The sequence below is a fragment of the Myxocyprinus asiaticus genome, chromosome 38, assembly GCF_019703515.2.
Source record: "Myxocyprinus asiaticus isolate MX2 ecotype Aquarium Trade chromosome 38, UBuf_Myxa_2, whole genome shotgun sequence".
NCBI classification, from domain to species: Eukaryota; Metazoa; Chordata; class Actinopteri; order Cypriniformes; family Catostomidae; genus Myxocyprinus; species Myxocyprinus asiaticus.
The window spans coordinates 2322656-2349825 of record NC_059381.1 but is presented as its reverse complement, the minus strand read 5'-3'; the positions used below and the strand labels follow the sequence as shown (position 1 = coordinate 2349825).

At 38.8% G+C, this 27170-nt stretch overlaps 1 protein-coding gene across 11 annotated transcripts in view; it reads left to right on the top strand.

Moving 5' to 3' along the window:
• The first annotated feature begins 213 nt into the window (after positions 1–213).
• The window catches only part of add1 (adducin 1 (alpha)), a 45650-nt gene continuing 18693 nt past the window's right edge, over positions 214–27170 (top strand). For 2 of the 11 annotated variants that reach the window (XM_051678140.1, XM_051678148.1), the window contains exons 1-13: positions 218–403; positions 12079–12280; positions 13257–13419; positions 16469–16620; positions 16722–16802; positions 17714–17863; positions 18060–18203; positions 18293–18391; positions 18515–18688; positions 19040–19387; positions 23423–23518; positions 24245–24334; positions 24464–24481. In XM_051678140.1, the coding sequence (XP_051534100.1) occupies positions 12086–12280; positions 13257–13419; positions 16469–16620; positions 16722–16802; positions 17714–17863; positions 18060–18203; positions 18293–18391; positions 18515–18688; positions 19040–19387; positions 23423–23518; positions 24245–24334; positions 24464–24481 (1710 nt within the window). In that variant the 5' untranslated portion in view covers positions 218–403; positions 12079–12085. Of the gene's footprint in view, positions 404–12078; positions 12281–13256; positions 13420–16468; positions 16621–16721; positions 16803–17713; positions 17864–18059; positions 18204–18292; positions 18392–18514; positions 18689–19039; positions 19388–23422; positions 23519–24244; positions 24335–24463; positions 24482–27170 lie in introns of all 11 variants that reach the window. The other 9 variants (XM_051678146.1, XM_051678150.1, XM_051678141.1 and 6 more) reach the window with 9 other exon arrangements.

Below are 27170 nucleotides of genomic sequence, written 5' to 3'. Positions count from 1 at the left end.
CACCCAATAGCCTGACAAGACAAAACAAAACAAAACAAAACACACTGAGCCTGATGTTTATATATGGGCGGACAACGGGCCACGCCCTATATCAAGGACGATCTGACCCCGCCTATCGCCCAATGTGGGCGTGGCATATCTAATACCCTGGGAGAAGAGCTTTGGCTCTGTAAACTGATAATAAGATATGGGTGGGCGTCCGTGTGACGCTGACCAATCAGAAGGCTCTTCGCCTCAGCGAGTCCGGAGCGCCGCGCCCCAGTGTGAGACGCGTACGGAGAGAAACAGACGGTTGCAGAAAGAAACAGTGAAAACAAACCCGTTACCGGAGAAAAGCTACAAGTTCTCCGCCTGTCCCTCGAGTCGCTGTCCATTCCTGCAGCACATTTAGACCCAGATAAGCGTAAGTTTTCTCATTTTCATTACCGCTGGATTATTCTCCTCGGGGCTTCAGTCGCGCGGCCTGAGCGTTAGCGCGCGTGCTAGTGGCGTTAGCGCTCGGTTTCTGCAACAGGAACGCGTTTCTCAAGTATGTTTTCCTCACATTTGATTTCTTTCTGTCGTTCGACCGTTTTCTGTCACGATCGCGGCTCTCGGTAACGTATATTCGATGAAAGAGGTGCGTGGAGCGAGCGTGCGCGCGCCCGCCCGTGGGGCCCGGACAGCAAAGTCGCGCGACGGTCACTGCAGCTGTGCACGCGCACAGAGGAAAATCTGATTATTTTTAAACAATGAAAGTTGTTTAATTGACATTTTTTACAATTGGCAATACTTTTGCATTCTTCGAAATGGTCCTTTTTGCATTTTGCATGTCTCATAATCCAGAAAGACTGCAAGAAACGCAGTTTATTGACAACATATTTATGTATGTGATATTTCACAGCATGATATATTTGGCACGTTTGCATTAGTTTGTGCAGATACCCTGTCATATGCTTTCAGTGGCATGCATGCTGCTTCTCCTCATTTGCATAAAGTAATAACATTTGAACTAAGGGGAAAAAAGTATTTATGATATTACCAGAGTTTGATGCTGTATTATCGATGAATAAGAGCTCTTTTGTTGTGGAATATTTTTGTATTTTTGAATTCAGAACTTTGCATTTTGTTGTTAGTGCTGTGTATGCTGAAAATGCCAATATTTCTGACTCTAACTGTTTGAGAGGGTTTTGAATACATATTAGAGTTAAAAATGAGACTAGCTCAGTCATTCCTTCTAATGGTCTCAAATTCTCATCTATCTCTCTCTCTCTGACCAGAGCTCTCTAGAGGGATGAAAATATGTTTCTCATTTTCATCTCACGTTGTTTCACTTTTCCCTCTTTCTCTTTTTTCTAGATTGTTGATGTATGTAAGCTATGTGCACTATTCAGTAGCTCATGGTCACATTTGGACCCTGCTGTGTGCCAGGAATAATGCACACACCCCTCAGTGCTAGGACATTCCACAAATACACAACATTGCAGAGAGAAATGTGGCATGATGGTGGTCAGTTTTATTTTGACTACAGAATAGAAATATATGAAGGGAAAATGTGAGCGTTTTATGCTTAAAAAGTAACGTCACTCTCCAAACGTTTCACTTTCAATCATAAACACACAACTAGGGCTGGGCGATAGGTAAAAAATATTTAATCGATAATCGCCTTAAAAAAATATCGTGATATCCGATTATATCGTCAACCCCCCTGCTGAGGGTTGTTGAATATTTTTGCTTTATTGATTTTACTTTAAAGATTAAATAAATTTATTGAAACATGAAAAACTTAAAAGATATTTATAAATTCAAATTGCACTTTAAATGGAACGAAAAAAGCAATTAAAATAACGAAGTGATCAAAAAATCTTATATAACCACCATCGCAAATCCAAACATTTACCGTCTCCAACGGCTCCATTTGCCATCATGCAAGTATTCGTCTGCGACAACTAATAGCCTAAAAATTAAGAACTAAAGAAATGTATAAATATAAAGATTATAATAATCATCATGTTTAAAAATATATAAGCCATTACCTATAGAAAGTTCAATACAACCCACGTAATTTCTACTTTCAGACATTTGTTGATTCACTTAGTCTGTGCTTAAATGAATAGAAAACCCCAGTTTTCATATTAGGTGTAAGCCTTATAAATTCCCTTGTGTTCCCAAAATAATGTTGGCAAATGTGTGTTCTTATTTGTGAATTTGTGTTTGTATTGTGTCTTGTTAATACAGTTAATGCTGCCTAAAGAAAATAAAATAGAACTAAATTTTAGGTTCAAGGTGAATGTGGTCTTGTATTATTTTATGATTTAATAACGTTTGTCTCCGTTTCTTTAATACAAAGATATATTTGAGCAAACCTGCAGGGTTGCGTTCACAATGCATGTTAAGCGCAAACTTAACTCACAGCACCTCCTGAGATGGTCTGAGCTATTTTGCAGCATTCTCACACATGACGCTATTCTTGCAAACAGTTTTCAGATGAATGAAACAGAGAAGAGTGATAACTCTTTACATGCACATGTTCCACGAGACGCTGCCGCTGCACGCCTCTGAACCTTTCTTTTGTCTGTTCTTAAAAATATAATAAAGGGTGTTTCTTAAAGCGTGTGTCTTTTTGTTTAACAGCATTTCTTGTCATGTTTTACTCAGAGACATCTTACAGGTCGCTCACCACTGTTGCGGGCAGATGAGAAAACTTACCCGCTCATGAAATACCTACATTTGGACGAGGAGCTTGCGAATAAGGAGCTGGATTCAGCCTTGTCGCATTTCGCGGATGGCGGGTGCAAATTTCACACCCTGGGCTACTGTTTAATATGTCTGGCGACTTCCCAGATCCATGGTTTTGCCATTTACTGATATTGTCGATTATCGTCTGTCAATGAGTGTCGAAATCAACATCGGGAGATTTGTAAGACATCGTCGATATACAATAACATCGTCCTATTGCCCAGCCCTACACACAACCAGTGACTTAATCCCACCCCCGACACACACACACATTTACACACAAGATATGCATTCACACCCTCCCTCACATCTGTGTAGTGTTACGGGTGAGATAATTCACACACTTCCTCTTGCAAACTGGGTCAACAGGGAAGTTCGTCATGAATTAGTGATAAGATTCAAATGTATGCATTTTAAAACTCTGGGTGGCCTTTAAAGACACAGCAGTACATTCAGGACTTAGAATTGTTCCTTGAATGAAGATTATTAGGTGACACTGTATTCATGATAAATCCTAGAAATGTGAGGAAAGTGGATTTTAAAAACATTATTTTTAAAGGAATATTTCAGGTTCAGTACACGTTAAGCTTAATCAGCAGTATTTGTAGCATAATGTTGATTACCACAAAAATGTATTCAAATAAATTTAGGTTACAGTGAGGCACTTAAAATGGGAGTGAATGGGGCCAATTTTTGGAAGGGTCAAAGGCAGTTTTTGTGGGATTACAGGGTTTAAGGCGTTAACATCTTCATGGCAACTAGGTTGTAAAATTGACTATAGCTTTACACAGAAATGGTTAGTAAGTGATTTTATCACACTAAAATCATGATAACACACATATTGTTTACGTCTTGTATCTATACATTTAAAACAGTGAATATTTTAACATATTGGCCCATACGTACGTCCAATGTAAGTGTCTCACAGATTTTAGCTTTTATTTTATTTTTTAAAAGGAAAGGAAGAACGAGCCAATTATTTTTTTGGTAATCAACATTATGCCACATATGCTGTTGATTGAGCTTAACTTGTATTGAATGTGGAATATTCCTTTAAGGAATTGTGGGAAGTGGTTCTTTAGCCCTTTTCGGACGGGACTAGTTTTCTCAGAGGAGGTTAGGGAAATTCGTGTTTCACAGACGTGCTTTGATGACAAATCCCTATTCGGATGGCAATTATTTTACATAGGGACGTGAAGGTAATTCCAGCATTTTCAGGGGGTAGTCAGTGATTTTATTGCCATCCGAAATGTCTTTTTCTCCCACCTCCCGCAAGAAAATTCCCGGCCGAATTACCTACTGTTTTTTTTTTTTTAACAAACACCAAGGTCATGTGGTAATTTAATTACTGTCCGAATCCACATCTCTGAGTTTATAATTCAAAAGCTGTTTTGGAAATCCTTTTTGACCACTGCTAAGTACCGTACTCTTTGCAAGAATTTTGGCTTGTGCCGTATGTGAAAATGTACACTATCAAAGTCTGCAGCGCTTTACAGCGCAGATCCCTCATACATAATTTTATTTTGACTTAAGCGTAATTCCAAACATAATTGAATGCAACTACAGAGGAAATAGTTTGTGGATTGCGGAATTTTCCATATATAAATGCGCAACTGGAAACGTGATCGGCGAATAGTCTCGTTCGTCTCCCGTGATTTAATTGTCATCCAAACGCATACGTTTTATCACAGAGGAGCCATGCAAATATACTTTTACAGACGTCACCCTGAGAAACAATTGCCGTCCAAATACGGCTTGTTAAACAAAAATTTCCGTAACCTCCTCAGGGAAAACTAGTCCCGTCTGAAGAGGGCATAATACTTATTTTATAAATGTTGGATGCATTACGCAACACTATTCTCAACAACAGTACAAACAGAAATCTGTGTTCAAGCCTGCTTTTAATCTTATAAGCACTGTGATGTTTACATTAGTGATGAGCCGATATATCAGTCAAGCCAATGAATCAGTCGATATTTGAACCATTTTGAGATTATCGCCATCGATTAGTCGAATAAGAGAGTGTTATTTCTCTTCGGCATCGGCCAGTGAAACTCCAGTGAATATTTAAGGTTGTTACATTTTTAAAAACACAGTGAAATACTTAAGATATAAGTGGATTTTGAATTTTGACAGTCAAAATAATGAATCACTTAACCTCTAAATTCTGGGCTTTGACAATCTGATTTCAGTCACAGCAATCTCTCTGTGATCGCCTGCTGTCTTAAAACACTGCCAGGATTTTGTGGGACGGGTCCTGATGGGCTTTGGCCCTCATCTGAGCCTGCTGGTGTGCTAAAGATTTGATGGCTATTCAAGAACTGTCAAGAAACCGTTATAGATGCAGGAAATTCATGCAGTGAGATTTGGCACATTTACATTCATTTGCCTAAAACTGAAGGAATTATTTTCCTTCCTGTGTTGACATATTTCCTGTTGAAACAGGAAGTTTGGCCAAACAACCCTTAGCATTCTTTTGCAACTTACATTCTCATTTTTGAGAGCATTTTATTTTACAAAAATCTGTGTAGTGTCATAAATAGTTTATGGTCTATTCTCTCGGATGTTAAACATTGTACATAATTTTTTTTAAGAGCTGCTAAAAGTTAAATTTGTCCATTTTTAGCAGTACACATGCATTAATATGGCCTTAAAGACAATGTATAAGGAAAATACACCATATGTTGAAAGTTTTAACTCGTGTTGTAATCGATATTGTTGTTTATCATCTCTTTGGGCTTTACCATTAGCCAGTCTCTGGCCTGTTTGACAAATGAAACTTTCCAGATGTTTCCGTCAGTCCTCAGTTAGGGCCAGAGAGAGACAAATAGTTAGAACAGCTCTTATAACATGTTACCGGAATAAAATAAAGGATAAAATGACCACTGAGGGGGAGAGACGGAGATCTGTAAAAATGCACGTCTTTTCCATTGGGCTGCATGGAAGATTTCAGGACTGAGCTGTTGGAAGTGTTTCAGTGAGTGGGCAGAAAACGGGACTGAAGGACCAAATACCGTGTTGCATAATCCTACAGGTTTCCATGGAAATGTATTTTGTTTCCATGGCAACTACAGTCATGCCTACACTTCCCTGCGCTCTTAAAACACATGAAGAGTTTAATATAACTCTACATAAATCTCTGTGCATCAAATGGCCATCATACCTGTCTGCAGTGATAATCTATCTACTTTTAAATGAGTTCAGCAAAGCGCTGTAAAAAGAGTGTCTCTTTTCTCGAGTTAGGATTTGTCTGTATAATTGATCATTTGTTGTTTTATGGTCTAATATCCAGGTGTCTGAAAGTGTGTCCTGTCTGTGTTTCCAGAGAGAAAACCAAAGAGTTTTGTATTTAAACAGAATAATATAATTGGATGACATTTGTCCAGGGGCCACTGCACAGGTCAGTATCTCTAGTGCTTGTCAGACAGTATCAAAGGTTTATGGAACCAGGGGCGTAGGAACCATTATAACTGAGGGGGACATGCTCCCCTCACTTTTAGAAATAACTAAATTCACCCCTAGCCACTTTTAGATAAATAATAATTACATTTATGTTGCTTAATTGTAATGCAAGGGAAAAAAGTGCAGCCGTTTGCCTAAAACTAAGCCTTTAAGACCCAGGGGAAACCTCTGCCAGCCGGTTGCTTCAGCAGTGGGCGGGACTAACTCAAAAGCGCTAATCCCATTGGCTAGCGCTCACAGTCCACAGTCAACAGTGTAGACCGAGAGGTGACAAGCTTCTGAAATTGTTCAGGTAAGATCATATTTGACACAGACATTAAGGATTTTTTTTTTGTTGTGCTTTGATTCTTTGGTTCTGGCTGACTGGGCCAATGTTTGAAAGCTGTCATTAAATTATATGATAATTATTTTGTTTAATATGAAAATGTTCATTCATACATGGTTTCTTCTACGTTTTAGTTGTAATTATTAAAGTTCTATCATAATGCTGATGTTTCTTAAGTTCAGTTGATATTCTTTCTTTCAAATGATATCACTTATTCTTAAAATCATATTGTAAAATAAATCTAAAATTCTGTTGTGTTGTGAAAAGAGGCTGATGAGATTAAGAATGTGTCCCCCCAGTTTTCAGATCATTCCTACACCCCTGTATATAACCCAAGTTTGAGTACTATAAGTGGTATTTGAAGTACTGCCTCACAGTTTGCAATGGATTCTTGTTGAGTAACTATATGAGTAAGTGCAATAGCAGTTTGTTTGTGCCATAGATACACTCATTGAGCACTTTATTAGGAAGACCTGTACACCTACTTATTCATGCGATTATTTGTCAGGTTGTGTATCCAGCGTGCAGCGGTACAGGTTCGGGAAAAATTAAAACATTGCGGGTGCAGTACAAATCTGTTAAAGCACACAATGGACAAAAGAAGAACTTTCCATGGTTTGAGATCATGGACAGTGTGCTGGGACATTGTCCCGCTGTTAGTGGAGAGACCACTCGGGACACCATGGCAGTTACCGTAAGAAGTTGTCAACGCTAACTCATGTTAGCTAATGTTTACAAACGATATAAACTCGATATTCTAGATAACATGATTCCTCATGAGCTTCCCTCTTGCTTGTGAAATGGGCAGGGTATGTGACATTGGCACTAGGGCGGCGTATTAAGGTTGGGTTTTAGGGCAACGCTGCGGGCTATTGGCCCAATGGTGAGAACGCAGATCGATTTTGGTCTCGAGGTCTGCCAGCTGGCCAGTTGATAGCCCTGGCTCGCACTGGCCCGATAGTGTAAAAGTGGCCAATGTGACTGATCCAGACTAAAGCTGCTGTCAGCCATGTGCAGTGGGTGATTTGGAGTAAAAGCCTTGTTCAGTCTGAAAGGGTCACTGCGTTTGTCTGCGACTAATGCTAAAATCAATCAGAAACGCTGTGGAAAAACCAATAGCTGCACTTAATGTTCCAGTTTGCATGGGACTCTGGGAAATGCTGGAACAAGGTTTAAAAGTTGTTGAATTTTGGTGGAAAATTCAGCATATGACAGTCACATCATGACATTACATGGTTTGTTCAAAACAAAAGTATTTTAGTTCAAACAGACAGGAAGGGTTTCTAAACACTTGTTTAGAGTTCACTGTGAGGGACATCACGGACTGTGTTCCCTTTCTCAGCAGGAAGAGACTGTCCGAATACAGGAAACATGGCATGATGTCTGAGTTTTTTCTTGTGCTTTATTCTCTGTTGACTTTATTTGTGCTTTAAACCCATCAGAAGTCAGTGTATATTATACAAGTATGCAAAAAAGGCCTCAGTATCATCTAAACACATCCAAGGGCTTTGTATGATGGCAGTGGAAACGAAAGCATCTCAATGTCAGCACAGTTACCAGGGAGATGAACACAGAGGCGCTGCACTGCTGCCCTCGCAGTGATTTCACATTCTGAGAGAGAGTGGGAGTACATTTTGGAGAGGTTATGAGCGAGAGGGAGGCATGCTGGGAAGTCTTAGTCTTTATGTCAAACACTGCACTCTTGACAGAGCGAGAGATAGATGAATTAGGAATGTGCATTTTGGTCATTTTGAATGATTGAGTATTTGGAACAGGGCATAGGCCTAATGGATTGAGTTCTGTCTGTGCCAGCCTGGACTTACAGAGTCACGTTACTATACCAACATTTTTGCAAAATGATTTTTACGTGGCTCGTAAGTATTGCGGCAGTTTCCTGGTGAACTTTTACTCAAATCATGGGTAAAACGGCAGATTATCAGTTCATAAACACTTTCTTGTCGCCCTGTTCCTCACACAGTGTTATCTTATGACATCTAAGTTTTTCTGCATAATTTGTAAGGCCAGGGTCCGAAATTAACATTTTAGCCTTTCAGCCAAGGTGGCTGATATATGAAAATTGTTTCCAGCCAGTCAGATTTCAAAGACGCGAATTATACGTCATCAATAGCGGTTAACCACTGCGATTTGATAGGATTGCGTTCGTATAAGCAGCGAACCGCACCAGAGTTCACATGAACCGTACCCCGGACCACCTTTTCAAGCGGACTCTTGTTTGGTTCCCGGGTGCGCACCTGCGTTCGCATCATCCAAATGAACCGAACTTTGATGTCATTTGAACCTGCACCAAAAGTGCTAGTGTGAAAGCACCCGTAGTCTGGTTTTCTGTCCGCACCGCCAGAAGACTGCAAATTCAAGAACCGTTAACGGAACTGAACATCATGAAAACCACTTGATCCTTTAATATAATGCTATTATTACTGGATAATTTGTGTGAGTGGTGGTGAGTTATTAAAACATACTTGCTCATCCACTCAATTCGAGAGTGGTCTTCCCCTCTTCCCGATGGTGTGAATGGTCCTGAACGTTGCCTTCATCTTGCTTGATTTACTAATGACTGAGGCTATCGATGAGCAACGGGAAACTATCTAAGGGCTGTTCTGTCTAAACACCTGGGATCTTGCTAACTGAAGGTCTACAGAGCCCCGTTGATGACAAAATTGGAATGTGTTACATTTCTTTTAGCTGATCCTGTGTAAGGTGATACGTTTTAATGTTTGCATGTCATAACCAACTACATTTACAAGCTTGGTCCAGTGTGGTCAAATTACACAGTAGCTCAACTGCTAAAATGTTGCACTTGTGATGCAAAGGACCGGGGTATGAGTCCTGAAGAGCATGTGAGCCGAAAGTGTCATAGAAGCACCACGCTTCCTTTACGATTCTTTACTTTAAGTGGTGCATTGCGAAATCTGACATATTGGTCATGATATGATTTGATTAATTGGTGCAATCCATTAATTACTTCTTGATATTGAAGACACAAATGTAACTGGAGGGACAAATCGATGCACTTTTACACACTTAGTGTTTGAAAAACGCTAAAGAAAGGGCTAATGAATGAATTATTTTATAATCAACAGGCAATGAGGTGTAGGTAAACATATTTTTACACTTTATTATAGATTGTAAAGTTCTGCTGCAAGACCAGTTGATCTTGTTCAGTTTGAAGTTCTTCAACTCTGAAATGCTGCCGATTTTAATGAGATTACAGAGAAACAGTAAAGCATATTTCTGGTATTGAGTCTCCTGGCGTGTCTGTATCTGTTCGATCAGAGCAGCTGTCCAGAGCTCCAGGGTTTCATTACTCAATGCTGCAGTTATTTCCTGCCTTGGCTCTGTTCTGGGTTGAAATGAGCAGGCTGTGTGGATTGTAGGGTGTGTGTTATGATGCATTGCAGAGTATAGATGGCGTCTTATTGCATTGGATATGTTGTGTTGTAGGATGTGTTTTGGTTTGAGGAGCAGTGGTTCAGTTTTAATGTGGATTTGGAACATCAGGTAACAATCAGCATTAAACCACTTAGACGCACTAAAGACATTAGACAATCAATAATGCTGAGTCAGACAGACTCTCTCTCTCACGGCCTCACAGTATAATTGATTTCGCCTTCAGATACTCTTTGAAAGTATATATATCACTAGGGATGCACCGATAAGAAAATGTTTGGCCGATACCGATTTGAACAAAAAACTATTATTTTGTCATCAGATTGTACTTTGGAATTTGCTTTAAAAATGTACAAAGAGGTGCAAAAGCTTTTTATTGTTCTAACAATAAATAATTTACATTTGAACATGGATTGGATCTTTTGAACACATGACAGCCCAACATTTTTAAAGAGAGCCACAATGAAAGATAAATAGAAGATACAAATATAAAAAAATATTGAAAAATAACTAAATATCATAGCATGATGATTTATGTGAAAAAAGGCAATTTTGCACTTTTATTTTATAAAACTCACATTTTACTTGCTTATGCATGTTTTTATGTTCTATACAGTACATACTGTATATAATAGAACATCACAAATTCATATAATGCATATGTTGGGCAATTCCACGGAGATGTTAACGACATCATGGAAAAATAAAAAAAAAACGCCCTTTTATGTTCTATCGTGATATAATGGATAATGGAAAATGCCATCCAGACCGCTAGAGGGCGCCGCTTGCTTACACAATGCTGACTGAAGTGCTGAGTGTAGTCTATTTTTAAATGCAGCATTTCAAGCTTTCGTAATCGCGCAAGACCATATTGCAACTTCAGTCTTAACTGAATCAATCGTACAGCCTTAATGGATTCCATAGTTTGCTGGTTTCAAAGCGTTTTGGATGGTTTATCCTCATGTAAAAGTGCCGCTTTTACAACTGTCACTTCTGTAGCGGCGGTTTTTCCTCATTGATGTGAGAATGAGAACGATTATAAATTAAATATTACATGTTCTTAGAAGTGCCAACCCTTCTACATTCTGTTGCAATCATTATTTCCGGATTGTGCATTTGAATTCAAAGAGTTTTTACAAAGTGTGTTGATAATTATAAATGAACCATATGTTTTTCACATCTGCATTTTCATGCTTAAAACCGATTTGCCAATGGTTTTAATTTGATCAATAATTGGCCGACAAATATCGGAGGCCGATATATCGGTGCATCTCCATATAACACTGTTGTCATTTTTAAGATAGATTTTGTGCAAATAAGGTAAATGTTTATTGGAAGTAATTGTGTTTGTTTGTCATGCTTGTTTTGAAGCCGGAACATTTCTTTAAACGGTGCATCTTAGTAACTAGTAAATAATGGTTGTCTAGTTGCTATGGCAGCAGCAGTATTTTGGATGGAATGTACTGACCGTGTTAAACGCCCACTGGAACGCACTCATAATGTCCCCCACCTCGATTCTCTTGTCTCCTGAACATCACACTTGTCTTCTCTCTGCTTAATGGACAGAAAAAGCACATTATGTCCACTGCACTCAACAATAAACAACCTGTTATAACCACTTAAACTCACACACACACACACACACTGCTGGTAGAGCTACATACGTTTTACTTTTTAACTCCACACAGTGCAGCATTCTGTTCTCTTTTATGCCTTTTAATAGTTTTAAAATGGTTCTTAGTGGGTGAATCTCTCATAGTTTGACCTCTCTGTGTTATACTTTCAGATTCATGCTGTTTTGAAACTATTGCAACAGGTGGAATCTGAACAGCGGAAAGCAACAGGGAGCTTCCTGTTTGTGACAGTCATATTAACATATGTTTAGCTAATGCAAACAGTTACAGACAGTTTTACCTATCATAAATAAGCTGTCTTATTTCAGGATGTGTTGACTTGCTCAGAATTGTATTCTTTTCGAGTAGATCTCTGGGTGCTCACAGTTTGCATACAGTCTGTCCTAAAAATTATACAAGATTTAGGATAAGTGCGTCCTAAATCATAGAACATTGAAAACAGAATGCTAAAGGTGCCCATATGATGGTCTATTTCCCTGTGGAGTTTTCAGTGTGCATCTGTGCATGTCTGACCTCTGACTTCTGTTGCAGGTGTGCAATGAACGGAGACTCAGGTGCAGGGGTGGTGACAGCACCCCCGCCCACCAACCCCCCTCACAAGGAGCGTTATTTCGACCGTGTGGACGAGAGCAGCCCAGAGTACCAACGAGAGAGGAACATGGCTCCAGACCTCCGACAGGACTTTAACATGATGGAGCAGAAGAAGAGAGTCTCCATGATTCTACAGAGTCCAGTGAGAGCACAGCACACATGAATATAGATACATACATTTACACTCAAAATTTAGTAAGATGCCTACCTAGACAGCTTTGTTGGACATCATTGAGCCCATTTACATTCACATCAATATACTGCACTCATGCACTCATAAAATAAATAAATATATCATTTTTGTTGCACTCTAGTCTGTCTTGAATACTATTATTCTGATGCAATTGAAACTTTGTAATTTAGTGCTTTTCGTACTACTGTCTCCTTAAGAGGAATCAATTATGATGTATTATTCCTCTTTGGATAAAAGCATCTGCCAAATGAATAAATGTAAATGTTTACTCCCCAGAAGTCCGACAAAGCAAGAAATCCACGTTTACGTGACATTTTGAAATAATCGCGTTATTCTCGCTTTTGACGTCAAACCGTGAAGAGGCAACATTTCACTTTTGTAATCTGATGCATTTCTGAGTTAAATGAAATTTAGCAGGAAAATGGGGTGGGATTCGATTATGTCTATCAGGATTTGACTGGATCTTCAAATGTGAGCTGTGTTACTGGTTAATATTATTTTTCACCACATGCACTGATGATTTTGTTCACAGTTAGAAAAGAGAGATTTATGAAGAAGGTAAATTATCAAATTAGATTTCATGCTGTCAGAAATAATGCCTTTATAATAAAGTTCATTTATGTGTTTGAGCTGGCAGTGAAAGACAGACATTGTTTTGCTATAATGCTCTCCTGATCTAAACGCAGTCTCTGGGTTATAAATTTTTTGTGTAGATGGTGCCATACAGTTCATTCCACCCAATAAACCCCTCGTGACCGACATCAGGATCTTCCCTGAAGTCATCTGTCCATCTGTGTGTGTTTGGAAACACACAGGGATTCTGTTTATCGAAGCAGATAGTCACAAGAAGAATAAAGACAGTCTTTATCTTGTGAGAGAGAGGTATAGTTCTGGGTGTAATAGTGTATGTTATTGTGTGTTTCAGGCATTCTGTGATGAGCTGGAGTCTCTGATTCAGGATCAGATGAAAAAGGGTAAAAACCCCACTAGTCTGCTCGCCCTGCAGCAGATCGCTGACTTCATGACTACCAGTGTCCCCACCATGTACCCTGCCGCACCACAGGGAGGCATGGCAGCCCTCAACATGAGTATGGAAACAAACACACACCTTTCCTAGATTAGTGGCGGTCACAACTGTGTCCTTACCAGTTTCTAACATTAAGTAATTGGTCACTGAAAGCGATAATACTGCCACAAATGTATAGTGGAGTGGGATTTTGGACCAATGAGATTTCACTTGGGGCGGAGCTACCAAGCACGACATATCAGAAATAGAAACAAAGCAAGTGACAAAATATCTTGTCAAGGCTTGTCAGAAAAATTTTGTTTAGACTAAGCTTGGGTCGATTCCCTTTTTCACACATCGATAATCTGAATGATGAGGATTTTTTTCAGATATAAATTGGGCTGCTCATTGCACAATAGTCTTTTTCTTTTCAAACATATTTCTCAACACAACTTTGGTAAAGTGTGAGTGGCAAGGTAAATTAAAGGGGGTCGCACACCAGACGCATCTGGCAGACAACATGGCTTGTTCTAAAATTCGAAACAGTTATTTTCTATGAAGGTACGCACACACCGCCAACGCTCACCGTCAAAGTGCCACGGAGCGTAACTTGCATAGTCTTCCATTAAATTTGGCCCAAATCATTATCAAAGGACAAAGTTTATTTACTCTAGCCATCGCTGGATGATATATTGTGATATTGTAATCTTTCATATAGCCTACACCAGGGCTAGTCAACTGGCCAAATCCGGCCCGCCAATCATCTTTGTCTGGCCCTCTGACTGATTTTTGATCAAATTGTCTCGCCATCTGAAATACCAGAGTGCTCTCTGTGCAAAACTCAGTGTTCATACGCTCAGCGCTGAGTTAAAAAAAAAAAAAGACAGCATTCAGCCGTCATCAGTTGTCCAGACCGGAGCGCGCGTTTAAGCTTTTCTGGCGATAGTTTAGTTACACTGCTTTGCTAAATATGGATCACACCGTTTAGGTGAGCATTTGATAGCGTCTGTTTCAATCAAATGTATTTATATAAAGTTGCCTAGTTGTGTGGAGTGCGGTCAAATCTTCAGATGTAAACAATGATCACCGCAGTTGTGACTGAAATGTCAGCACATATGCACATTAGGCCACAAAAGCAATTGATTATGAAAACTGAACGTTCAAAGAAAATGTGCTGAAAAGTTTGCTTTTATTCACTATTCTTGAAGTGTCAAACGATCGTGTCTCATCTGTTCAGGGTCTGTAGGGTGATAATTTGCCAATGATTATCTGAACAAAAATCTGGCTCCTGCACTGGCTATTGTGTGCAAATTCAGAATATTTGCAGGACTCATTTTTTCCTCACTGAAAAGGATGATACTTTATAGAGAAAATGGAAGAATAGACATTTTATCTCTTTTATGCCTCACGGTTGGGATAAGGCTTGCAAGCCTCACCCTTTTCCCTCCAGACATAACGATGGTCATTATGGCCAAACAGTTCAATTTTTGTTTCATTAGACCAGAGGACATTTCTCCAAAAAGTAAGATCTTTGTCCCCATGTGCACTTGCAAACTGTAGTCTGGCTTTTTTATGGCGGTTTTGGAGCAGTGGCTTCTTCCTTGCTGAGCAACCTTTCAGGTTATGTCGATATAGGACTCGTTTTACTGTGGATATAGATACTTGTCTACCTGTTTCCTCCAGCATCTTCACAAGGTCCTTTGCTGTTGTTCTGGGATTGATTTGCACTTTTCGCACCAAACTATGTTAATCTCTAGAAGCCAGAATGCGTCTCCTTCCTGAGCGGTATGATGGCTGCGTGGTCCCATGGTGTTTATACTTGCGTACTGTTGTTTGTACAGATGAACGTGGTACCTTCAGGCAGTTGGAAATTGCTCCCAAGGATAAACCAGACTTGTGGAGGTCCACAATTTTGTTTCTGAGGTTTTGGCTGATTTCTTTTGATTTTCCCATGATGTCAAGCAAAGAGGCACTGAGTTTGAAGATAGGCCTTAAAATACATCCACAGGTACACCTCCAATTCAGTTCACCTCTGATCAGAAGCTAATTGTCTAAAGGCTTGACATCATTTTCTGGAATTTTCCAAGCTGCTTAAAGGCACAGTTAACTTAGTGAATGTAAACTTCTGACCCACTGGAATTGAGATATAGTCAATTAAAAGTGAAACAGTCTGTCTGTAAACAATTGTTGGAACAGTTACCCATGTCATGCACAAAGTAGATGTCCTAAACGACTTGCCAAAACTATAGTTATATGAGTTTTAATGACTTCAACACCTGGACACTCAAGAATCTCCGGTAATGAACAAGCAGACAGAGCTGCCAGAGAAGCACTATCTACTGAACCAGTAAAATGCCCTATAACTTCCACAGATCTGAAACCAACTCTGAATGTATATATCAAAAACAAATGGCAGTCGGAGCGGGATCAATGTTTAAACAACAAATTACAAGAAATAAATCTTGATGTTGGAACAAGATATGTGAACGCTTTTAATAATCGCTGGGATCAAGTCATTTATACACTATGCCGGATAGGACATACAAGACTCACACACCAGTTTTTACTATCAGGAGGAAATTCACCAAAGTGCTTATCTTGTCAGAACCCACTTTCCATTAAACATATTTTACTGGACTGTCATACCTCTACACATCTGAGGAATCTGTATTATTCAGTTGATTCTTTTGAAAAGGTTTTTAATCAAGTGAATCCAAATTTAGTTTTAAGATTTTTAGGAAAAATGAATCTTAAACACCTCATTTAACTTATTTAACTATTTTAAATAACTAAACCTGGTTCACGCCATGAATATAGCCATAGAAGCTGGCATGGCGTAAAAAATGAAAGAAACAAACATAAAGACTTCAACCTAAGTGTATGTAAACTTCTGACATTAACTGTATATTTTATGACATCTCTAGTATTGACCAATTCATTAAAGAGTATGTATTGTTTGGTGCTTTGTGTCACACCTAGTTAGGACACTGTGGGTTGGCAAATGTCATCATTAATGTATTTGATTTCCACAGTTACTAATTCACTGCTTTAATTATGGTTTCTCTTTTTTTAACCCCACTAACCGTGCATGTAAAAACAGTTCTGGTTGATAGAGATTTGTGTGTTTACAGGTTTGGGGATGGTGACTCCAGTGAATGACCTCAGAGGTTCAGACTCCATCGCCTACGAGAAGGGAGAGAAGCTGCTGCGCTGTAAACTTGCCGCGTTTTACCGTCTCGCTGACCTTTTCGGCTGGTCTCAACTCATTTACAACCACCTGACTGTGAGTTTTACGTGCAAAACCAAACATCCAAACTTCTTACACAGCTGTCCCTATCACGACTCAAAAGTGAGTTTTCAATGTCTCTTCCGGTGTTTCTACAGGTCAGGCTGAACTCTGAACAAGAACGCTTTCTGATTGTACCTTTTGGGCTTCTGTTCAGTGAAGTCACCGCCTCTAGTCTGGTAAAACCCTGCCTTTATTTTTTTGCTACATGATTGGCTCTCATAACAAGACTCGAATCAGACTTTAAATGCTGAAATGTACTGTATCACTTACAAAGCTCTTTGCCTAGGGTCAAAAGCTAGAATTTAGGTCTGACAAATGTCTGTTACATTATGCATTAAATTTAATTTAATTTTGATGTTTTAATGAGTTTGACCCCTCATAATCATTTGATACTGAACTTTATGCCATTTCAAATACTTGACTATAATTGAGGAGAATTGTTTATTAGTGACTACTACTTGATATTTGTGGATGTAAACAATGATGATTAAATTATTCTAAGGTCTTCTGTGATCCTCAAAAATATTTTAAGATCTCTTTTGGGCATGGGACCTGTGTAGCTCAGCGAGTATTGACGCTGACTACCACCCCTGGAGACACGAGTTTGAATCCAGGGCGTGCTGAGTGACTCCAGCCAGGTCTCCTAAGCAACCAAATTGGCCCAGTTGCTAGGGAGGGTAGAGTCACATGGGGTAACCTCCTCGTGGTCGCGATTAGTGGTTCTCGCTCTCAATGGGGCGTGTGGTGAGTTGTGCGTGGATCGCGGAGAGTAGCATGAGTCTCCACATGCTGCGAGTCTCCACGGTGTCATGCACAACGAGTCACGTGATAAGATGTGCGGATTGACGGTCTCAGAAACAGAGGCAACTGAGACTTGTCCTCCGCCACCCGGATTGAGTAACCGCACCACCACGAGGACCTACTAAGTAGTGGGAATTGGGCATTCCAAATTGGGGAGAAAAGGGGATAATTTTTTTTTTTTTTTTTTTTTTGAATCTCTTTTGGGCCAGTCTGAGGTTTGAAGTACCTAAACGTAATGAAGTATAGGTGTGTTGCCTGTATTTATTTGCATTTTATGTTGTCTCAGGTGAAGATTAACCTTCAGGGGGAGATTGTAGACCGAGGCAGCACTAATCTGGGCGTGAATCAGGCCGGCTTCACCCTTCACTCTTCCATCTACGCTGCCCGCCCTGACATCAAGTGCATTGTGCACATTCACACGCCCGCTGGCGCAGCGGTACGACGCTTAAAAGATCTGACGTGCTGTTCTAAGTGGTTTTGATTCTGTAGGGAAACAAAAACTGTTCACAGTTGGTCTCATGACAGATTCCTTTCAAATTGTATTCAGTTCAGTTTTAATGCATTCAGATCCTCAGCGTAGAATAAATTCTAATGAATCTCATAAGGACTGTGTTTTTCTAATGCTTTTCCAGGTGTCTGCGATGAAGTGTGGTCTGCTGCCCATCTCTCCTGAGGCTCTGGCACTGGGGGAGGTGGCATACCACGATTACCACGGTATCTTTGTGGACGAGGAGGAGAACATCCTCATACAGAAGAACCTGGGTCCCAAAAGCAAGGTAACACGCACCTTCTATATGAATTTTAGACTTCTGGTTTTGTTGCGTATCAGGATAAAATGTGAATTAAAATCAATGTTTGTGTTCAGGTGCTGATTCTGCGGAATCACGGTCTGGTGTCTGTTGGAGAGACAGTCGAAGAAGCTTTTTACTACATTCACAATCTGGTCACAGCCTGTGAGATTCAGGTACCTGTCAGTTTAATGAGTTTTAAGAGTCATTGTATTTCCAGTAGAATCTAAAGGTCGATCTTTGCTGCTTAGTTCTGTTGCATACCATAATGTCCATTTTTTTCTGGTCTGAAATTCCAGGTGCGCACTCTCGCCAGCTCCGGCGGACCTGACAACCTGGTGATGTTGGACCCGGGGAAGTATAAATCTCGCCCACATCACCTTGAGCCAGCTGGAGACGGGTCGAGCCCGCACCCAAAGTGGCAGATTGGGGAGCAGGAGTTTGAGGCCTTGATGAGGATGCTGGATAATCTGGTAAACTGGGCATGAAGCAAACTTACTTAAAGCATTTAAAATGCTCTTTTTGTGTGTTTATTGTTTATATCAGAGGCATTGTTTATACTGGCAGCCCAAATTAGATACTCAAATCCCATATCCAAATTACTCCTATCTTACTCAAGAGTAATTTTTTTTTTTTGTAGCGTGAACTGTAAAAATCTCCATCACTTATGATGTATTAATTTACTGACTGAACAAACAGGTTCATGCACTTGCAAAAATAACAGTTTGGATATCAGTCATAAAGATTGTATTTTATTTGTATTGTTGTAGGCAATTCTGCGAAGAAATGTAAGTAAATTGTCTTTTTTTTTTCTCTCTCTGCAGGGCTACAGGACTGGTTATCCATATCGTTGTCCGGCGCTGCGTGATAAAGCTAAAAAGTACAGTGATGTTGAGATCCCCCCATCAGCCACGGGCTACTCGTACACTGAGGACAGTGACTCGGGTGCGCGCTCCCCGTTAAAGCACAGCTTTCAGCGGCAACAGCGGGACAAGACCCGCTGGCTAGCCTCCGGGCGGCCCGACGAATCGGCAGAGGAGGGGCAGGATGGCAGCGGTAGCCCCAAGGCGAAGACTAAGGTGTGGACGAACATAACACACGATCACGTGAAACCCTTGCTGCAGTCTCTCTCGTCCGGTGTCTGCGTGCCAAGCTGTATTACCAACTGCTTGGTCTGTGACTACCTTATTGTTCATAGTTTAGAAACGTACTGCTACAGAGCTAAAGATGGCAGCTGGTTAGCACCCCGACACCAATATAGAAAAAACAAACCCCACACCTTTCTGGTTTGGGGTTATATGGTCTTTTTCAGTCTGTCTTTAACCACCCTTAAAACTAATTTTCCTCCAGCTTTCTCCTCTAACTGCTTAAGATGTACCAAGTGAATTTGTTTGTCCGGTTGTATTGATATACCAACTGTAATGCCATTTTTGCTACTGAAGTTTAAATCAAAGACACCAGTTTAGAAAACCACTTTCACACAAAACGAGCTCTAATTTCAAACAGACTTGGGTCTGCATCAAAAAATGCAAGTGTGACAAACATCCTCAAAGCATTTTGGAAATTCGCAATTTTTTTTTTTTTTTTTTTCAACTCACCGATTCCTAATCTAGTTTAGTCTGTCACACCTCTGGGGATAACAAATTTCCCATGGCTTCGTCTAATCTCTCTCTCTCTCTTAAGCAGATCAATCTGTCAGTCACAGTGGAGAGCCCCTCCCCCCTCTCGCGATTGGTCAGCAGGGTGTCAGGGTTCTCTCCGGCTGCCCAGTGCATGCAATGTTGCATGATTGAACGGATGCATTAAGGGCGTGGCATGTGCCCAAAGTGGGTGTGGCTTATTGATATCGCTAATCTTTTCCGCTTCTATCGATTTTCTTCCCGTTTCTGTTGTTATTTGTTTCATTTATTGCTTTGTTTAGCGCCTTTTGTACCTGTTTTATGTGTTTTGATTCAGGCAGTTAATGTGTTCCATTTAAACAATGTCTTCAGAGCACTTTTAAACCAATTAACCATCACAGGAAGTACTAGAGAAGTGTCGTAAAAGATGTTCAACCCAGTAGTGGAGGCATATGCTGACATAAAGAGAGCTGTTTGTCTGGCTTATGCACATGCAGACATTCTTCAGTACAATAGCACACATACAGTAGTACAAATAGAGAGCGCTTAATTAACTAAAATCCTAAATGTACATGTCTCGCTTAGAAGCTCTTTGAAAAGCTTTAGGTCCGAGACATACTCTACGCAAGTTTTGCAGTCCTATCTGTGGGGAAAAAGGCTCTGCTGCTTTTATTCATGGAGTCGTGGCTTGCCGTTTAAAGACTCCATGTTCTTTCCTTTTAACCTTTAAAAAACATTTGAGTTGGCTTTTTAATTTCAGTTTCTGGTTTTGAGTTTCCTTTTATCTTCTCTCTGAATTTGATTGTTATCCTGAACTATTCCTAAGCATGAGTAATTCCACTTTTTCCAATTTCTAAATTAATCAACCAAAAAAACTAAAACAAAGAAACATTGGTTCATAAGTGGTTGTTAATTCTCCGAAGGATTATCTCTAGTTGGGGGAGAGCGTGTTGTGTTGTGGGGCTCTAAACGTGATCAGTGAGTATTCCATGTTTACGTGTACATCCCATGTCCTCCGTTTCTCCAGCGCCCATACAGAAACCCTTCCTCATGATTTTTGGTTCCGCACTGAAAGCATTTATTTCATTTTAGTAAAAGCAAGTAAACAATCATTGGCTACTCATGCTATTCTTCCCCAGGCAAAACACTAACTATCTTTGCTTCCAAAATATTTAAGTACATGCTGTTCATCCAAGCATTTTTATTTGAAACCTAAAGTCCATTTATTCCATTTGCTAGAGATTTTTGAGTAAACTTTAGTTACTTCAAATTTTGAAATGCCCTAAATAATGAAATAATAATCTTAAAACTTCCTTACTTGAAATTTAGGGTTTACACCTTCTGTCCATTCTTAAAGGCAACATGAAATGGAACTCGCAAAGCATTTAGCTTTGAAAGTGTGACGTATTTCCATGTGCAGAAAAATATAATCGGTATTAAAATTATGTAGATTGAATTATTTTTTTTAATGGTGAAATTTTAGGCTCTGGTGTTTTGTTCATGACCACATGAAATATCAGGGAATGTTTTAATAAAATTGCAATTTCCAGGCCTTGAAAAGAAAATGAATGTAAATGAATCATATATATAACATTGTTTGAAATATTTGTATATATTATATATTTATATATTCTTATTTTTATTTATATTTATTATTATTATTATTATTATTTATTTTTTATTTTTTATTTTTTGGGATAAATTTTAAGCTCTTTATTTAAAATTTTTTTGATCATGAAAACCCTGAAAATATCAGGGAATTTTTTTAATACAATTGACCTTGAATAATGGAGATTACTGTGGGGAATATACAGTATATTTTAAATATTATATATTCTAATTTTTATTAATTTTATATGAATATATTTTTTGGATAAAATTCAGGCTCTTGATTTTTTTTTTTTTTTTTTTTGGTCTTAAATCCTAGAAATATCAGTGAATTTTTCAATAAAATAAACCTTGAAGAATAAGTGAAATTAATCATATCTTACAGTCTTTGAAATTACTGTGGAGAATATATATTTTTATATATTATACATTTGTTTGTTTTTATTTTTATACAATTTATATATAAATATATATTTTTTGGTTTCATTTTAGGTTCTGGTTTCTTCGGTCATGTGCAATTTTTATTTTTTATTTTTTTAAATTGTGATTTCGAGGCCCTGAAAAGTCATTGAGATTAATCTCTTGCATTCATGGAAATCTCCGCTCTAAAACATTTGATTGGCTAGAAATTGCTCTGTTTGAGTGCAATCTTTATAAAATGGTTTTTAAAAATCCTTTTTAAGTTATCACAAGCGACAGGAAAAGTAATAGAAAGGTATTGTTCGAAAAGAGTGTGGGAACCTTGTATTGGTTAATATTTTTCCCGCCTGTTCAGACTTGTTTACATAAAGTAATTTCAGAGGAAGTTATCAAAATGTAATTTTTTTTATTTAGTTTTTAATGAATGAATATAATAAGACCAAGAACTGTATTAAGAATGTAAATAGGGACTGTTTTGATTTCATGTTGTCTTTAAAGTGTCCATGATGTGAGTGTGTGAGTGTGTGTTCTCCCCCTTTCAGTGTGTGTGTGTGTGTCCTGTTACACTTCGCTTTAAGGTTTTTCTGGCTGTCCACTCACACCTCTGTCCACCGCCTGAAACACACAAACAGCTTCTGCCTCACCCCACCTCACACCTGCCCTTGTGATCTTTCATCCTCTATAAACTTTTTTGTTTTTCTCTTTCTGTACTCTTTTCTTTCTCTTCTTTGGCTTTCTGTTTTCTGTGTGCCCAACAGCAGTATCAATGATGATAAGAGGTGTGACTGCCTTGGAAACGATCTTAAAACTTGAAAATTAATTCAAAATTGATCTCAAAATTAGTCTTGATTTATAATCATTTTTAATTTTGCCACAGAGGTCGCAGAGATTACACTCATATGCAGAATCTGTTTATTTAAGATCTGTTTTGGCAAAAAGGCATCTAGCATCTGTAATCCAAGTTAAAGTGATCAAATATATATTTTTGGATTCTGGTCTCATGAGATGTTGTTAAAATAGTACGAGACTACAAAATCATAAGAAGTCACACGAGTTGGCTCGCACAAAAACGTACATCATTTCACAACTATTGAGATCAATAAACGAACCAACGGATGATGTAATCACAAAGTTTAACCCCTTACCCAAACCTGAACCTATTTGGTTGGTCTTAAAGTCGTATCTTTTTGTACAAGCCAAGTCATAATATATCTTACAGTTTCGCCATCTTGTATGAATTATAATGAGTGTTGTTTTTTTTGGTAAAGAATTGTTGTAAAGTTAATTTCAGATGATAAATGTTTAATTTATCATAGTGATGAGACAACTCAATTCAAGCAAAATCTACATCATCATTGGTTCATTGCTCAGTGGAATATTTATTACTGACCAATTACGTTTCAGATCTGCTTTGTTTTAATTTCATTTTGTTTTGAGAGGCATGATTTTAATGGCTCTTTAAAAGTTGTTTGTTAAAAATTTAATTTGCATAAATTTTCATTTATTTGGCAATTTCTTTAGTTTCGGTTTATTTGAATGATTTTGCTCTGGTAATTTCAGTGGACAAAGGAGGACAGTCTCCGACAAGGTGCTGTGGCCAATCAGTTTGTCCCGATGAACACCAACCCCAAAGAGGTCCAAGAGATGCGCAACAAGGTCTGAAGATTGTTTTCTTAACGTTGAAGACATTTGAATGATAAAGCAAACTGAATTTAGATTTCCATTTCAGAAGAATGGTTTGGCAACATCCTACAGTACTTTAATAATAATAATAATATATTATTAATGTAGTTATAATTTCTAATAAATTTCATTGGGGATTATAATTATTATTAATTATTATTTATTAATAATTATATTAATCATACAATATTTAAATAACAAATTTAATAAATGTATTTAGATAAATTGTAATAGTTTTAATGTAATAATTGTATTAAATTATTATAATTATAAATATATATATATATAAATATTATATTATATAAATAATATATGTGTGTGTATATATATATATATATATATATATATATATATATATATATAAATATTATATTATATAAATAATATATGTGTGTGTGTGTATATATATATATATATATATATATATATATATATATATATATATATATTACACACACACACTATTATTAATTATAATTCCTATTAGCCTATTAATAATGTTAAAGGAATTATTAGTAATAATTATTTAAAATAGGTATTGTAGCATATTGCTGTTGCTGCCATCTTAAAGGGATGTTGTTAGGCATGTCAAGAAGCTTATTTACTATGGTAAAATCTCTGTAACCCACAGCCCCTCCAGTGTTATTGCTTTTTTATAAAATAGCAGCAACAGCAAATGAGCATCTGTTTCTTTTTCAGATCCGTGAGCAAAATCTGCACGACAAAAAGACAGCAGGTCCACAGTCACAGGTGCTCACAGGTGCCGTGGTGGACCGTTCTTATGTGCAGGTGAGTCTCGCACACACACACACACAAACAAATACCTGCCCACTTTTGTTTCTCCCACTGGATCCAGCATATTCTGTTTGCACCATTTTCCAGTTTGTGTAACTGTTTAATTGTGTTTTTTGACTCCAGAGAGTGACTATATGGCACGTAAGTACACAAGCAACTCTTTGTGCTAAACAACACGACCAGCAAGCCAGGGCTGTGTTCATTTTCCTTTCGTTTGATTGGTTTGCAGTGCCATGTGTGCCATTTTTCTTTTAGTTTTGTTTGGTTCATTGACTAATAGAAACTCAACAGGATGATGTTGTGAGTGAAACTTTTCATAGCACATGCAATATAATTCTGCATGTCTCACATGACGTTTTGCCTCCTGAGATGCTAGTCAGACCAGTTAATAAATTAGTTCTGTCTGTTTAACTTGGTTTTCTTTTTAATCTTGTGTCTTACTAAAATAATTAATTTTGGATTGGGAAGAAGAGTTATTGAAAGTATTTAGGTTGTGTTTTTATTTATTCAAGTATTACATTTAAGATTTTTTAACGATTTTTCCATCTAACCAACCATGAAATAAGTCATCCAGCCATCCAGCAACACAATTCCAAACTACAGTCACCTTTAAGCCCTTTGAAGAAATTTTCTGGGTTATTTTCAACTTATATATATATACACTATATTGCCAAAAGTATTCACTCATCTGCCTTTAGACGCATATGACCTTAAGCGACATCCCATTCTTAATCCATAGGGTTTAATATGACGTCGGCCCACCCTTTGCAGCTATAACAGCTTCAACTCTTCTGGGAAGGCTTTCCACAAGGTTTAGGAGTGTGTTTATGGGAATTTTTGACCATTCTTCCAGAAGCGCATTTGTGAGGTCAGACACTGATGTTGGACGAGAAGGCCTGGCTCGCAGTCTTCGCTCTAATTCATCCCAAAGGTGCTCTATCGGGTTGAGGTCAGGACTCTGTGCAGGCCAGTCAAGTTCTTCCACACCAAACTCGCTCATCCATGTCTTTATGGACCTTGCTTTGTGCACTGGTGCGCAGTCATGTTGGAACAGGAAGGGGCCATCCCCAAACTGTTCCCACAAAGTTGGGAGCATGGAATTGTCCAAAATCTCTTGGTATGCTGAAGCATTCAGTGTTCCTTTCACTGGAACTAAGGGGCCAAGCCCAGCTCCTGAAAAACAACCCCACACCATAATCCCCCCTCCACCAAACTTCACAGTTGGCACAATGCAGTCAGACAAGTACCGTTCTCCTGGCAACCGCCAAACCCAGACTCGTCCATCAGATTGCCAGATGGAGAAGCGTGATTTGTCACTCCAGAGAACGCATCTCCACTGCTCTAGAGTCCAGTGGCGGCGTGCTTTACACCACTGCATCCGACGCTTTGCATTGCACTTGGTGATGTATGGCTTGGATGCAGCTGCTCGGCCATGGAAACCCATTCCATGAAGCTCTCTACGCACTGTTCTTGAGCTAATCTGAAGGCCACATGAACTTTGGAGGTCTGTAGCGATTGACTCTGCAGAAAGTTGGCGACTTCTGCGCACTATGCGCCTCAGCATCCGCTGACCCCGCTCTGTCATTTTACGTGGCCTACCACTTCGTGGCTGAGTTGCTGTCATTCCCAATCGCTTCAACTTTGTTAAAATACCACTGACAGTTGACTGTGGAATATTTAGTAGCGAGGAAATTTCACGACTGGACTTGTTGCACAGGTGGCATCCTATCACAGTACCACGCTGGAATTCACTGAGCTCCTGAGAGCGGCCCATTCTTTCACAAATGTTTGTAGAAGCAGTCTGCATGCCTAGGTGCTTCATTTTATACACCTGTGGCCATGGAAGTGATTGGAACACCTGAATTCAATTATTTGGATGGGTGAGCGAATACTTTTGGCAGTATATGTATGTATGTATGTATGTATGTATATAATAGGGGTGTAACGGTTCAAATTTCTCACGGTTCAGTTTGCATCATGGTTTTAGGGTCACGGTTTCGGTACGGTTCAGTATTTGCTATGTTCAGAAAAAAAATAGTACTTCAAAATCCAAAGAATACTCTATTTGGTAAACACTTCAACAGGTTTGCCCTTAATACAAATCATGGTTTTACAACAGTTACCATAGTTTAATCATGGTATTTGTAGTAAAACCATATGTGAAGAGGTTCAAGGAAGGAGGGCCCGGAAAACAGGTTCTCTCAAATAGGTCAGTTTATTTCGACAAAACACGGGCCCCACGGCCACACCGCAGATCAAACTCAAATAACAATCAGGCCTCACGGCCACACAGTGAGTCAGTCCTCTTTGACAGCAGACACACCAAGCTTGTGTTCTGACTCGCTCTCTCTCCCTCTTCTGGCGGTGGCGTGGCTGTTTATATGCCGCTCTCCCCACGCTCACTGGAATTAGAGACAGGTGTTAGACATAATTTAGCTCAGGTGTAAGCGCCCTTACCGCTTTCTCTCTCTCTGGACGGGCGCTCGACCACGCCCCCGCTGTCACACCATAGTAACCACAAAATCAACATGGTTACTGTCATGGTTACACTACATAGTAAAATCATGATTACTATATGAAAACTGCAGTATTACCGTTATAAAACCATGGTTAATTGTATCAAAAACATGATTTCTGCTCAGATGGTTACTTCTGGTTCATGGTTACTACAATATTACTATAGTAAAACCATCAACAAATTAACCAATGGTTACTTTTCATCAGGGTCCTTAACTAAAAATAAATTTTTTTCTCTAATTACTGAATCAACATTTAAAATTAATACCTGGACTTTAATGCTACATGCATCAACAAAGTGCATTTTAAACAT